At 55.2% G+C, this 14623-nt stretch overlaps 1 protein-coding gene across 1 annotated transcript in view; it reads right to left on the bottom strand.

Annotated features, from left to right (window-relative positions):
- CFAP77 (cilia and flagella associated protein 77) overlaps window positions 1-11723 on the bottom strand; it is a 97820-nt gene extending 86097 nt beyond the window's left edge. The window contains exon 1 of the mRNA XM_037036765.1: window positions 11382-11723. Within this exon, the coding sequence (XP_036892660.1) occupies window positions 11382-11573 (192 nt within the window). The 5' untranslated portion in view covers window positions 11574-11723. The remainder of the gene's footprint in view (window positions 1-11381) is intronic.
- Window positions 11724-14623: the final 2900 nt, after the last annotated feature.

Below are 14623 nucleotides of genomic sequence, written 5' to 3'. Positions count from 1 at the left end.
GTAATGAGCGAGGCCAGATCGGGCCTGTTGGTTAAAGGAATTAATCCCCTCCGCCGCTGGAGCGGCTTTGCTGCCTGTTGTGTGGGCCCTGTCCCAGGCTATCTAAATGCTAACTAACTGTGAGGGTGCGGATTGTGCTTTTCTTTGCTGGCGATAATCTGATAACAATTTGCTCTCACTGATTAGGGGGGTGGGGCGGAGAGGAGGGGGGCCCCTTCCCTTTGAAGGGGTGCGGCCATTCTGGACAGCCCCATGGCATTCGCCCCCAGCCACCCCGGCTGCTGGCCTGAAGACGCGCACGTTCCGAGTGACCTCAGCGCCAGGCGGCCGTGGGAAAGCAAGTGTCCAGCTCCCTCTCCCTTTGCATCTTGTCTCTTCTTAAACCTCAAGTGCAGACTCCATAAGGCTCCCGAATGTGATGCCTTCTTCCCGTCAGGCTCCTTCCAGACTTGTCCTCCCAACACACCCAAGCTCATGGCATCCGGTGTCTGGCTGGTTCTGTGTCTAAGATGACCTTCCCTCACCTCTCCGCCTAGCTGAGTCCTGCTGGGCCACTCAGCAACCCCACTGGGGCCTTTCCTCACCCCTCTGGACCTCGGGCCATCCCCCAGGCCTGCAGTGCTCTGGGGGGCCTGGCCCACAGCCCTGGCCCTGTCATCTCAGCCTTGTGTGGCCAATGTGTAGACACCGACGCCCAGGTGCGTGTGCGTGCTGCAGCCTCCACACCCGGCTTGAGTGCAGGCTCCGTGGAGCAGAGGGTGCGCCTCTGGTGCAGTGGGGCCTTTAGAGGGGTGGAGCTGACCTGGATCCCTCTCTCCCATCAGGACCAATAAGTCTCTGGGGTGATGGACAGTGTGGCAAAAATGTTAGGACCACAGCAACCTGTGGGGTACACACAGGCCCTGCACTCTGCGTCTGTCACAACCCCCGTGTGACTTTTTGAGCATGTGATTGGGTCTCTCTGAGCTCAAATCTTTTGGCATGCACAGTGGTTGTGACCTCAGGCTCAGGAGAACTGGCTAGAAGCCTGGCTCCTCGCACATTAGCCAGCTGACTGTGGGCCACTTGGGTAACTTCTAATAAGCCTCAGCTTCCCCATCTGTAAAATGGGAACAGCAGTCTCCTGGGACTGTTGCAAAGACTTAAGGGGCCTGGTGACAAAGAAGGGGCAGAACAGTGCCCAGTATACAGGGGCTCCATTGAGGGCTGCCGCTGTCTGCTAGCAGAGGGACAGGGGTGCTCAGCCAGGAGCTCCCTGAAAACCCAGAGCCCAGCCCCAGCCTCCTCTTCCCCCTCTCAGAAGTCAGGCTGGGGAGCACCATGCAGGTGGTCCTGGGAGGGTCCGCCTCAAGAGAGCAAGCACTGCCTGAGAAAAGACGGAGCTTCCCAAAACACCAGGCACACAGTTTGCTTTTGGAAGGGGATTTTTGAAAGACTGGCTTAACCCTCCGAGTTTATGCCCACTGGGGGCCTGCAGAGCGAGCAGAGTCTTCAGTGCCAGCTCACGGAGCTCGGGAGGCCGAGGGGCCCCTGGGAGGCATGCCAGCAGGTTTCCACACAAAGGACTTTGTGGAAATTCGGAGTGTGACACACTGGGGCTCCTTTTACTTGCAAAAATCAAAGAAACCACAGGCACTGACCCTAAACCATCACACCCGTCCCACCACTTGGCACTTGAACATGCCGGCTGGTAGGAAACGGGTGCGTCTGACACAGCCCGTGCGGCAGAGGAGGCCACCACGCTGCAGCGTCCTGCCGTCGGGCACATGTCCCTGTCCACCGCTGTCCCCATCCGTGCAGGGAGGGAGGCAGTGGCCTTGTGTGCCTGCTCTTGACGTCTGGGGTTGCTCAGCCCTTTGTTCTTGACCTTGCTTAGTCCCCATGCTCCAGCCCCTGCAGTCTCTCTCCAGGGCACCAGGTGCCCCACCAGGGGAGGCCTCACTCCCTGACCAGCCTCTTCTCCACACTTGCCTTCCCTGAAGCGTCCCTGCAACCCCCGAAGTCCCAGGTCCCTCCTTGCCTTGGGGCCCACATCCACATTGATCCCCTGTGTTCTTGGTGCCGGCTACCCAGCAGGCGCTCAGAAGAGCCTGTGAACCCAGCAGTGAGTGAGCAAGCGCAGCCCCCACTGCCTCCCTCATGGTGCTCACAGAGGCCTGGCGTCGTCCATTCCTGCTGGAAACCTCTCATGCACGTCAGACGCTGTGCCTTTGCCCGGGCCAGCCCCTCTCCGGGTGTCCCTGCCTCCCCTGTCCACCCTCTGGGACCGGCCCACCCTACAGCCCAGCCCGGCTCCCGCCTTTGCTCCTAAACATGGCACCTGCCTCTCACCCCCCTCCTTCCACCTGCAATCACTTTTATTACTGGGTTTAATGTGCAAAGTCTGGTTCTCCCTGGACCGGCCCACAAACTCTTCAGAAACAAATTCCTAAACCTCTTGGGTTCCCACCAGTCCCTTGCACATTGTAAGTATCCAATTAATCTGTGCTCACTGACGGATGGGCTCACCAACTGTCCACAAAGCGTACCAAAAATAAATACATAAGTAGCCAGCCCCTCTGTCCTTGACAGTGACGTGGGAGACAGAGTGAAATGCGGATACAATCCCATGCAACGGGAACATTAAAATGGCCTTTCAATGTGGCTACGTGGCCAAAAACACTCTGGCTCCGTAAACTGGGCCAGCAGAGCTGCCAGCAAATTTTCTAAGTCCCTCCCGTGCAATGTCATGGCCACGAGCAAGCCCTCCTCTCTCGGTGGGGTCGGGGTCGGGGCGCCCCGTCTTGTCGGGAGGCTGCGGTGCCTGGGGCTCCTTCTCTGGTGCCTCCAGGACACTCGGAGGCTACTGGCAACAAGCGGGCAGCCTTCCCCTGGTGCCTGCCCTGGGAATCCAAGCGCTTCTGAGTCCCCACTTTCACTGGGCAAACACGCAAGACCCCGAGCTGCACAGAGAAGTTTGTCCCGTTGGCTCTGGTTCATCAGTCTCCCAAATATGTGTTGTTTGGTTTCTACAAAAGGTCAGAAACGCCTCTTTGGGGCTCCTCCTGGGTTCCCCACAACGCCTTTGGCAGCCCGGCCCCCTCCTGCGGGCTGCCGTGCTCCCCTTTCTGCTCGCTGGCCCATGCGGTCAGTTTCTGGACCCAAGTGCCTTGAAACTGTTGCACCTGGACATTAATGGGTGGAAAGACCCTGCTGTTTGCTTTAGGAAGGGCGCTCGCTCGCTTCCCTGACATGCTCTGGTCCGTGCCACAGGGTCAGGGCTGTGGAGGGGTGCTGGCCCCCCGCGAGTTTAGCTCCTGCTGCACCCCACCCATCCCCTTCTCAGCACTGATGAAGTGATGCTGAGGAAAACAAAACGAAACCAAACTCAACCCTTGGAAGGTGGCGGAGCAGGGAGACAAGCTTGCACAGGGTCAGGTTATTCAAACCTGTGCTAATTGGTTTCTCTGATGATTTACTGAGCCACACTCCACGGATTGCTGGAGGTGCTTTCTGTCTTTTTAAACTGGAAGGTGGGTGAGGCTGGAGACAGACAAGCCCCAGACCAAAGCCAGAAGTCTTATGAAAGCCACAACTGAGGGGAAGGAAATGGATGCAGAAAGGTAGGTTGGAAATAGCAGTAAAATGTATGGAGGGGGAGATACAGAAGCAATTAAATGAGAACCACCCCGTCTCTATGCTCTCTGTGTGAGGTTTTCAGCCTCCCCAGAGCAGGGCGAACTGAGTGAATTCTCCTCGTGTTTGTGTTTTCTGGTTCCAGTTTCTCGACTTGGCACTGTTGACACGCGGGGTCAGATGATTCCCTGTTTGGGGGGCGCCCTGGGCATCGTGCGACATTGACTGGCACCCCTGGCTTCTACCCACTGGATGCCAGGGGCACCCTGTCCTGAGTTGTGAAAAATATCTCCAGACATAGCAAGATGCCCCTGGGGAGCAAAATTACCCCTCGACTAAAAACCACTGGTCTAATTCCAGCATAATCCACCCTATTTTTATCTATGATAATTCTGCCATCATCTCCTCCACGTGTGAGTGCCTCGTTTAAGTCAGCTGCCATCGCCACACCCTGCAGGAGGAGGCAAGAACCCTCAGGACAGCCAGTGCGCGCCCCTCTGCCCCGGGCCACTCGGTCGCAGGAAACGTGAGCTGGGGTGGGTGACAGTGTTCCTCAACAAGAACACAGAAGGGAGAAAAGTAAGCCCCCAGGCGGACGTGCCTCACTAGGAACCTATTCTACAAGTTCCGACTGATGACATTTATTTGGAGTCAGTGGTGAGAAAGGAATAACGGGGCCGTGGCGACGGAAAATGGCAACACTGCCCACTATGAAGAGCCCTCCTGGCCCTCCTGGGCCATACTCCTGGGCCGGCTCGTTGGCGCCTCGCAGCTCTCCATGGCCAGGAGCCAGCAGGTATGGGCCCACTTTACAGAGTGGGGACTGAGGCCCCGAAGGACGCAGCCTCACAGGCAGCCCAACAAGGCTGAGACGCCGGGTCCAAAGCCTGTCGGCTGTGCCGCTTTGCTGGCCTTTCTCTCTGGGCTGGTGGCTGCAGTTTTGCATGTGCCTGGGCAACCAACTCATTGCTATATATTATTTTTTAAAGATTTTATTTATTTATTTTCTAGAGAGAGAGGAGATGAGAGACAAAAAGAGGGAGAGAAACATTGACATGCAAGAGAAACATTAGCTGGTTGCCTCTCGTGCCTTCTCCACTGGGAACCTGGCCTGCAACCCAGGCATATACCCTGACTGGGAATCGAACCGGTGACCTTTCAGTTCACAAGCTGGCACTCAGTCCACTGAGCCACACCAGCCAGGACTCATTGCTATATTCTTTGTGGTTTATGAAATCAACAGCTCTGGCCTGGACATCGGTTCAAACAGTCCTCATTTACATGATCAGGAGCTGGAGAGAAGAGTCCAGGAGCAATTTCACTGAAAGTCAAATTGTTACCAAGGATCGTCAAAAGCTCGCTTTCCCCCATAATACAGAGGTCTGGCAAGAAGCACCCACATTTGCAATAGACACTGAAACCAACCAGATCGTGGCACGGTTGTGGCCTTCTGTGCCTCTGCTGGTTTTTGCCCAACCAGCCCGAGGGTCCCGGAGCAGGAGCCCCGGGCCAGCAGTTGGGGCTGAGGACCCTTGGAGCTGGTGGCCAGGGCCGCGGCATGGCGCCCACCCGCATGAACGGACTCTCCCGGCCTGGAGGTCCAGAGAGACCCGTGTTTGGTCACAGTCCTCCCTGCTGGTGACACGTTCACCATGGTTTTCGTGCAAAAACAAACAAACACCCTGAAAAGGGCCAACCCAAATAACAGCCAACGACTCGGCGGTCTCTCGTGCTACTCTTTTCTACGGGACACAGTGAACTGAGTTCCCTTTTTACTGCACTTGTAAAGCAGTTGAAGGAGAATATTCCTAAAGGGCGGTGTGCAGCAGACACTCCGGGGGCGGGGGCAGTGACGCTTCTGGGGGCCGTGGAGCTGCTGGAAACCACTGCAGGGGAAGCGGGCTGCAGATTTTGTCCTCAGGGCCAGGTGCGAATGGAGGCTACTTTGTCTTTCAAATAAAGGAAAAGTGGCCTGATGTGAACAACACTTGAGCCTGGAAGACTCTAGAAAGCGCTGGAAGCGACTGTGGACTTGTTCACCCAGACTCAGAATTCTCCCTGAGGGAACGGCCTTCGCAGGTCCCCGCTGTGGTCTGAGAGCCCCCGAGTCAGAGGGTGGCTGAGCTCGACAGGAGGAAGCCCGACTCCCAGGCCTCATGGTCGCTAACAGAGCCCCCCTTTCCAGGGAGACAAAGAGGAAGACGGTGAAAGGCCAGGGAGGGAGCAGGCCAGCCTTCCGAACCGGCCTGTGCGAATGGGAGTGGGCACTGCAAAGGGGGGATTTGACTGAAAAAGAAAACGAGGGTGGAGAGAGGATGTGGCCATGGTAGACGAACCCACGGCGTTCTCTGAAAACATGAAGCCGACCGCTGGCTGGCCCGCCAGGGCAGGGCCCTCAGGGTGGGCAGCTTGCCGTTACTCCCCCTGGCCAACTCTCTCCCGTGACGTCACCCCGCAGTGTAGAAGGAGGCGCACAGTCGGCGGTAATAAAAATCCTGACCCACGCTGGGCTACTTGTACAGCTGCGTGTCCGTCTGCCGCCCTCTTTGCGTGTGTCTCTCGGCATGGATGTCCCCCGGAATCGGTGTCCACAGGACACGTCTAGCTGTTAGTGGGCGTGGTGTGGGTCCTAATTTGGCGGTGCAGGCAGATGAGACCCGCCAGCTGTAAGTTAGTGCTTCCCCGTGCGGGCGACGATGACCACCCCAGCAGCGGCATCTCATGAACCAAACTGGAAGCACCCAGGGTCCGGAAACCGGCAACCACGAGGCCCGGAGGGCTGAGTTCTCCTCAGTCCCCCACTCATCTGCTTCTCCCCCTTTCCCCTTCAAGGTCCAGCTCCAGGCCTGTGTCCTCGCAAAGCCCCCGAGATCTTGCCCCCAAGATCTCAGCCCTCTGGGTCGGGCAGCTCGTCTGAAACTTGCAGGGGTGCCCCACGTGTGTCCACCAAAATCAGACAATCTTTCTGAGAGCTTTCTTCAGAGTAGTGCTGTGTCACGCAACATACATGTGCACGCAGTATGACATATAAATGCCCCACCCCCAGCTGAATAGTCAACTCCTGTGGGGAAAGGCTGAGTTCTGGAGTTGTTTCCGTGCCCCAAGGAAGCTTAGGGTGGTGGGGGGTGCTTCGTAAACACTCAATAAATATTTCTCAGCTGCCAACAAGTCCGGAGACATTAGGAGAGCGCACTCAGGAAGGATGCTGAGTGAGGTGACCCGAGAGTCAGACTCGGTGGTCAGGAGTTCGACGGCCTGCTGAGTGCACGGGCTCCCTCTGGGCTGCCGTGAGTCACCATGGCCGAAAGCACGGGGCTGGAAGTCGGAGACGTGAATCTCATCCCACTTCTGCGACTGGTTGCGAGTGGCTCCTTGGATGAGCCTCCGCCACTCTGGGCCTCAGACTCCTCAGAAGAGGAACCGGACGGGGTGTCTGCAGCCCTCCCTCCGTGATGTGATGCTGTGACTCTATTTTCCAAATGCATGCACTTCTTCCTTGGACACAAGCCCCACAGTAAAACAAAACCATTAATAAATTATGAAAAAGTCGGTGCCACGGTCGTTTGTGCTTTCTGAGAGGGCTCGATTCCATAAATTCCACCCCGCACACGCCTGCCCGCCTCTCGGGCGACCGCGGATTCGGGGCGTCAGCGCAGCAAACTGAGCAGCCTCTCCCCGTAACTGCACTGGCGGGGTGCCGGCTGAGTCCCGCAGCAGGAGGGCGCACCCGACAGGCTGTGTGGGGGAGCCTGGAAGCCTGTTGTGGCGGACCCTGTGTCCAGTCACAGCACTCGGGGACATGAGCATCAGCAGGGGGAAGCTTGGTTGTGTTTCTACTTAATTTTATTCTTCCCAGAGAGTCACATTTGAAGGGGAACGGGCTAACGGCCCATCACTTTGTACAGTCGGGTAGAAGCTCTTTCGAACGGAGTGTATTTCTATCTCTCTGTGACCGCATAAACACCTGCCTGATTCAGGGAGCCTCGCTGATCACCTGCCGGCCTGGTTTTAAATGAGGCGGATGTTTGTGGAGCATTTGCTGATGAAACACCTGCTTGGATGTCTGAGTTTTCCACTTTTCGCTTGGTTACTGTAACATCTCGCAGACCTGCTCCCGAATAACTGGTGCGTGTTTGTCCCGGTACACCCCGCGGCTGTGAGAGAGGGGGGCTGTTTGTGCAGGCGGCCCGCTGCCTTGTAAACGGGACAAGTCCCGGTCCTGCTGGCCGGAGGGGCCAGCGCAGCAGCAGCCCCCAGCAGCGGGGAATGAGGGACTACTTCTAAGGGGTTTTATTCTTCCAACAGAAACTCGACCTTCAGGTTCAGACTTAGCCCAAACCAAAACATACTCAAAACCGACATGGCACAATAAAGAAATCTACACGCCAAGCCACAAAACAATTTAAGAAACCTTTAAAAGAGGTTTTAGCCCTGGCCAGGTGGCTCAGCTGGTTAGAGTCGCCCGGATAGCCCAGGGTTGTGGGCCCGATCCCTGGTCAGGGCACATACGAGAATCAACCAGTGAGTGCGTAAGTAAGTGGAAGAACAAATGGATGTCTCTCACTCTCCCAGATTAATTTTTTAAAAGCTTCCATAATCTAGAATACTTTTAATCTTCTCCTTTTTAAAACTTTTTGCTTATTGATTTGAGAGAGAGAGAAATTGATCTGTTGTTGCACTTATTGATACATTTATTGGCTGATTCTTATATGTGCCCTGACTGGGGATTGAACCCTCAACCTTGGCGTATCTGGACTGCACTCTAACCAATTGAGCTAACTGCCAGGGCTCTTCTTTGTTTCTTGAAAACTGAGGAGCCCAAAGTTTCTTTACAATTAAAAATTGTTTGAATATAGGAAGCCGTCGGAACGGTAAAAACAATGCTGAGTAGGGCTGGGGGATGTAGCTTCTAACCAGGCTTTGGCGCCAGAACCTTGAGCAGAGAGCCCGCTTCAGGCAGCCTCAGGTGCCCATTCGGAAACGGGGGTCTGGGAAATGTGACAGCGAGGGTCCGCCTCCCTCTCAATGTCCCTGCAGCTTTCACTTAGGTCAGGTTCTGGTGGGAAGTCCCATGGCAGCTGTGAGTGTGGAAATGTGGGCACAATTATAGCTGCCACAGGAAGTGCGTGTGGCCCAGAAGAGCCGGGGGGAGGAAGGGAAGAAAGGCCCTCCGCCCTGGCGGGGACGAGCCGGGGGCCACTGCAGCGAGCGCCTGGGCATAGCCCCTGCCCCTCAGACGCCCACACCGGGGCTGTGCTGCCTGCATCTCACGCCCTGAGCACAAACCCCTCATCATCAGTCAGAGCAGCACGTTTTCCCAACCTCAATGCAGGCTCACACATCGGGGCCTGAATTTTTCCTGAAAGCTGTTCAGCTAGTGCCCTCCAGAGGCCAAATGTTGTCCTTGAAATGGAGCAGGGAAGCAAGGGGAGAAAAAGGCAATTCTACTTACATACTGTACTTTACTTAAAACCCAGAAATTTTATCTGTGTATAGTGGACATGTACACATGTATGGGGTCTGTCCAGAAAGCATCCAGCCATGTACTGTGAGAAATGGAGACGTTTATTGAGGAAGATACAGGAAACGTTGAACGTAGGACAGTGATGCCCCCATCCGCTTCAGTTGTGAAGGAGGAAACCTGGTTCATTGGTAGTAGTTTGAATCAAGTCACTAGCAACTGCAGTACGATGTTCCTGCTGCCCTGGTGGCAGAAGTCTTGGAAGTAATTTTCCACAACACGTTTCACGCCAAGCTCCTGCGTCAAACTCTCAGACACAGCAGTTTTCGGAATCCACGGATCGGCTTCTGGTTCTCGTGCCGTGAGTCGCTGATCTCCGTTGACTGCAGCCCGTACACATTCAACACCCTCGGGTGCTCTGCCTGTCTCAGGCCTTCCAGAACATGGATCACTCTCAACAGATTCTCGGCCACCTTTGAAGGGTTTGCGCCAGACTTTTATTGGCACTGCACTCACTGCCTCGTCCCTGAAATCCTCCAGAATCGCCCGAGTAGCTTCCATGGAGGGATGTTCAAGCTTAACACAAAATCTGATGCAGATTTGAAGTTCTACTCGCTCAGTCATTTGGAGTGTGAGAGCCACACAGCACACACATTCACTCAAGGGGGTCTGCCCCCACTGACCGGTGCAGGGAGGTCGTCATTGTTCACACATGCGCACTCCGGTCCACTCTCCTCGGCTGCAGGTTACATCGATGTCACACCAACCGTTCTCATTATATTAACGATGGCTGGACTTTTGGAGGCTGGGCCTTATATATATGTGTGTGTGTACAGATATATGTAAATGCATGTCTATGCCTGACACGTGTGCATATGCACATACTTAATGTGTTGCATGTAAGCACACAACATAGCTTGAGGGGGGCATTGCACGTCATTAATTCACCATGGTGAACAGTGACTCCAAAATGGCCCCGTTTCTGTTTGAGAAAGAAGATGCCCACCCTCAGCCACCTCAGTGAAAGCAGTGACCTGATGCTGAAGCAGCGGATCAGAGGCAGGGACTTGGTTCTCCCCAGAACCCCAGATGGGTGTGCCCCATCTGCCTGTCCCATCTGTCCGCGGAGAGTGGCTCTTCTCACCTGGAGATAAGTGCAGCACCTTTTCCCCCTGTCCCCATCCCCCCCCCCCTCCGGGGAAAAGGACGTGAGGACGTGTGGGAGAGAAGCTGGCTTCTCCAGAGGCAGGCCCAGGGGCATGGTTTGGGGAAGGCAAGAGGAGAGAGTCCACATTTTCACGGGAACCAAGTAACTCAGCTAATTCTAGCATGATGTGAAGAAAACCCAGGTTCCCTGTGCCCCCCAAACCGAACCGCCGGCAAGAACCTCTAGGCTCCAACCCGCGCCTAGCATAGTGAGTCCAGGTGGCCACCTGCGTCCTGCCTGGCAGACAGCGGGGAACTGCGTGCATTTTTAGCAGCACACTGCCCTCCAGTGGCGCGAGACAGAATTGCGGCGTGACATGCTTCCCAGGAGCCAAGTCTCAGTTTGACTTTTGACTGTCCCTGGGGCCCTAGGAAAGTGTTGGGTGCTGGGTGACCATCAAACGAAGATTAAGCGTTTTCTGGGTGACCACCCGGAAACGAGATTAAACGAGGAAACGTGCAATAAACGGAGACGCGATCTGGCTGGAAACCATGGCTCCTCACTTGCGCCTGCAGGGCCTTCCAGGGCCCACATTCGCGCTTTTGCCTTCGGGTGGCACCTCTGGATCAGGTTTGATCCAGCGGAAATTAACGTGGGAAGTGGTGCTTCCAGGAGAGAGCGCGCTCACTGCGTGGTAGCAGCCCAGCGTGGGGGGGGGGGGGGCGGCCTGCGGCCTGCGCTTTGGGGGCGGGACGGACAGGGGGTGGGTGAGGATGTAGTGCGGGGCCTGCGACCTGTCACCCTGTGGGCACATCATGGGCTCCTGGAAACGGCGGCAGCCAACGCTGCGGGCTCACTGTGTGTCAGGTGCCATCCCAGGGGTCCCGCAGGGACCACCCCAACCAATCTTGCCAATCACTCCCTCTAATGAGTGTTGTTATCGTCCCACTTGGCGGATGAGGAAGCTGAGGTTCAGAGAGGATGCCACCTGCCCCTGGCCGCAAGGGGGTGCAGGCGTCTCTGGACCAGAGCTGGAGCTGCCAGCGCGGTGCTGGGACCCAGCCATGGTGCCAGGGCTGGATGCGTGGACACCCTGGGCCGCGTGGGTGCTCATTGAGGGGGCGAGCGCGACAGGGTGGCGGCGTGTGGGCGGCTCACCTTGACGATGAGCGGGTTCTGAAACATGGAATCGCGCACGACCCCCAGCCTCTCATTCTCCATGCCCGGCCGGATGTCTGCCACTGTCAGGGGCCGTCGTGGGGGTGGGCAGATCTGGCTGACGGTGCGGTGCACTGGCTGCTTCTTCTTCCATGGCATGAGATCCTGGCGGGAGCCCTTGACCTCTGGCATCTTGGTGGTCGCGGAGAGTCGACCTGGGGTCTGGATGAGGCGCGCTTCCCGGCTGCTGGGCCCGCTCGGAGCTCCGAGCGGACTGCTTGGACCCCACTACTTGGACCCCGGGGTGGGCACAGGACGCCGGGCTCACTCCGGAACGGGGTGCGCCGGCCTCCGGCACACCCTTGTTTCATGGAGCCCCGTCGGTCCATTTAAGTCCCTCTGTTTACTCCGAGCATCTTCTGGTCACCGTGCTGCGGGTGGGGAAAGTAGAGAAAACTGAGACCACCCCTTGAAGAAAAATGGAACGGTCTGTCTCCATGGCGACGGGACGCCAACGGTTCTAGGTGGACCTTGTTTGTTTTGGGAAACTATTGGCAGCCACAAAAGTGGACGAGTTCAGAGTTTTCTTAAATAGATGTGAGAAAACCTGAGAATCGTCATCTGTGTTAAAAAGCTACAGGGCTCTAGAAGGCCTTTTAGACTCCCGAGTCAAAAGTGCTGGCCCAGCAGCCACCCCACTCCCCTCCGCACCCACCCATTTATCCTCGTGCGACCAGCGTGGCACAGAGCGCCAAAAGTTTCACAATGAACCAGGAATCCTCAATTGTGTTTTTATTTATTTATTTACTTTTAATTAAGATTTTTAGACAGGGGAAGGGATAGAGAAAGAGGGAGAGAGAAACATCAGTTGGGTGCCTCTCCTACTCCTCCCTATTGGGAGAACGAGACCTGGCCTGCAACCCAGGCATGTGCCCCGACTGAGAATTGAACTGGCAACCCTTTGGTTTGCAGGCCCGCGCTCAATCCACTGAGCCACACCAGCCAGGGCGGAACCCTCAGTCTAGACCTGATGTTCCCTCCAATCCACTGGTTGGTCTCAAATTAGTCACCCTCTTGGGTCCTCAGTTTTTTCCTCTGTGAAACAGGCAGGGAGGAAAGTCTAGGGCTGAATGAGATCAATGGCGCCCACTCCGTGCAGCAGAATGAAGGGACGCTGCAACGCACATACTTGCTGAGTCAGAATATCTGAAATGGGATCTGGGAATCTGCATCTTAAAATGTCTTCTCCCTCCCTGTGGAGTTTACTTGAAAAACGTTCGAAGCCGCAGAAGAGTTGGAAGAAGAGTGTGAGGAAAACCCGTGTAGATTTTACTCAGCTTCTCTGGGCCCTAGTATTCCCCACGCAGGTTTCTGTGTGTCACGGAATTGTTTTGAAAAGATCTGCAGACAGTATCATATTTGACCTAAAATGCTTCTGGAGGTATCTGCTGAGGAAAAGGAGAGTCTTGTACACAACCACAGTGCTGTTGTCACGCCCGTGGATTTTTAATGTGGTGCTCTAACGGTGCCCAATAAGCAGTCCATACGCAGACTTGGGGATCTGCACTGTCACACGTCCCAGCTGAATGGTGCGGTGTTTCTGGATCCACGAGCCTCGGGATCTCTCGTGTGCCTTCTGGTTCTAACCTTCCGTGGGTTTATTTATCCACTGTTGTCATCATTCAATGCTCAGATATCCATCCCCAAGGCTCAGGGTAAGGAGCTCACCACAGAGCAAGCCACGTGGAGGACAAACCTGCACTTCACAGCTTTACCTACCGACAGCGTTCAGCACCAGCACCACCAGCTCCAGAGTGTGCCAGGCAGACCCCTACCTGCCCCTCCAAGACCTGGGGGAGCCCCTGGCAATGGCATGTGGGTGTGTATAGTGCATGCTTATGGTTTCTCCAGCCTGCTTCACTTCTGAACTTTCACAGAAACGCAGGTTGTGCACTTTCCTTTTTACTTATGTATGTATATATTTATTTATTTAGACGGGGGGGGGAGAAACAGAGGGAGAGAAACATTAATGTGTGCTTGCCTCTTGCATGTCCCCTACTGGTGACCTGGCCTCCAACCCACAGTAATGTGCCCTGACTGGGAATCCAACCAGCAACCCACTGGATCACAGGCCAGTGCTCAATCCCCCTGAGCCACACCAGCTAGGAAAGCTGTGCACTTTTCAAAGCTGTGTGGCAGCTCCCATGGGAAGTCAGGTGGTGCAGTGAGAGGCAAGCGAGTGGAATTGTGGAGCACAGGTGTGACTCCTGGCTGGGACACACAACTCCCCTTGGATAAATTACACTAACACCCCCCCCAAGCTTCCCCCACTAGGTGCGTGCCCTAGGAACCCACACTGTATCAGTATATTACCAGTTGGCATTGTTGTGAGAGGCTGCATTCGGCTTCAGTGAATTTTTTTGAAGAACTCAATGTGTTTGCCCACTCCATGAGTGACTTACCAGAGCACCTACCCAGACCTCCGCACTGAGTGTTCAGCAGTTTTTGACCCCAAACGGCATGACCCTTGTGCCCCACCCTTTTTTTTTGTTTCCCCAGATGAAAAAGGTTTTCAGAGGGAAATATTTTGCCGATGTGAAAGAGGTGAAACAAAAAACAGCAGAAGCACTAAAAGGCTGTTTTGAGCAGTGGGGAAAACATCTCAATAGCTGTATTGCATCAGATGGAGAGTACTTTGAAGGTGACTGATGTTTAAACACGCAAGAATAAACACACTGCTTTTTATAAATAAAATTCCAGGTTTTTTGGTCCCCTCCGCTCCCCAACAGGAAGGCCTAGTTTTACTTCTGATCACAGCTAAGTCTCTTCAGGACTACGTTGAAATGGGAGGACTGGAAAGATCTCACAGGCTCTTTCTGCCTCATCTCAGCTGCCTGTGCGTGGGACCCTGCGCCAGCTATAACCTGCCTGCGGCTGATGTCACCGCCTGCCATGCTGCCCTCCATTCACTGTGTCCCATCTGCCTGGCCTTCTTTCAGCTCCTGCAGCAGCCAAGGGCAGGGCCCTTGTATTTGCTTCCAGCCTGGAACACTCTTCCGTCCAGATGTGGGCGCACCCTTCCGTTTAGAACCCAGCCTTCCCTTCCGTCTCAAGTAGCGCTCCCTGTCTGCCACGTGGCACTTTGCTTTTTCCTTATAGCAAAATCCGAGGAGATCTTGGTGGATTTGTTTGCCAGTCTTCTTCAGGTTAGGGCCCTCACCTTCTTCACTCCTGGATGGAGA

The sequence above is a fragment of the Sturnira hondurensis genome, unplaced genomic scaffold (genome assembly GCF_014824575.4).
Source record: "Sturnira hondurensis isolate 20B ecotype Veracruz unplaced genomic scaffold, ASM1482457v3 Scaffold0022908, whole genome shotgun sequence".
NCBI classification, from domain to species: Eukaryota; Metazoa; Chordata; class Mammalia; order Chiroptera; family Phyllostomidae; genus Sturnira; species Sturnira hondurensis.
This window is presented reverse-complemented; position numbering and strand designations above follow the sequence as displayed.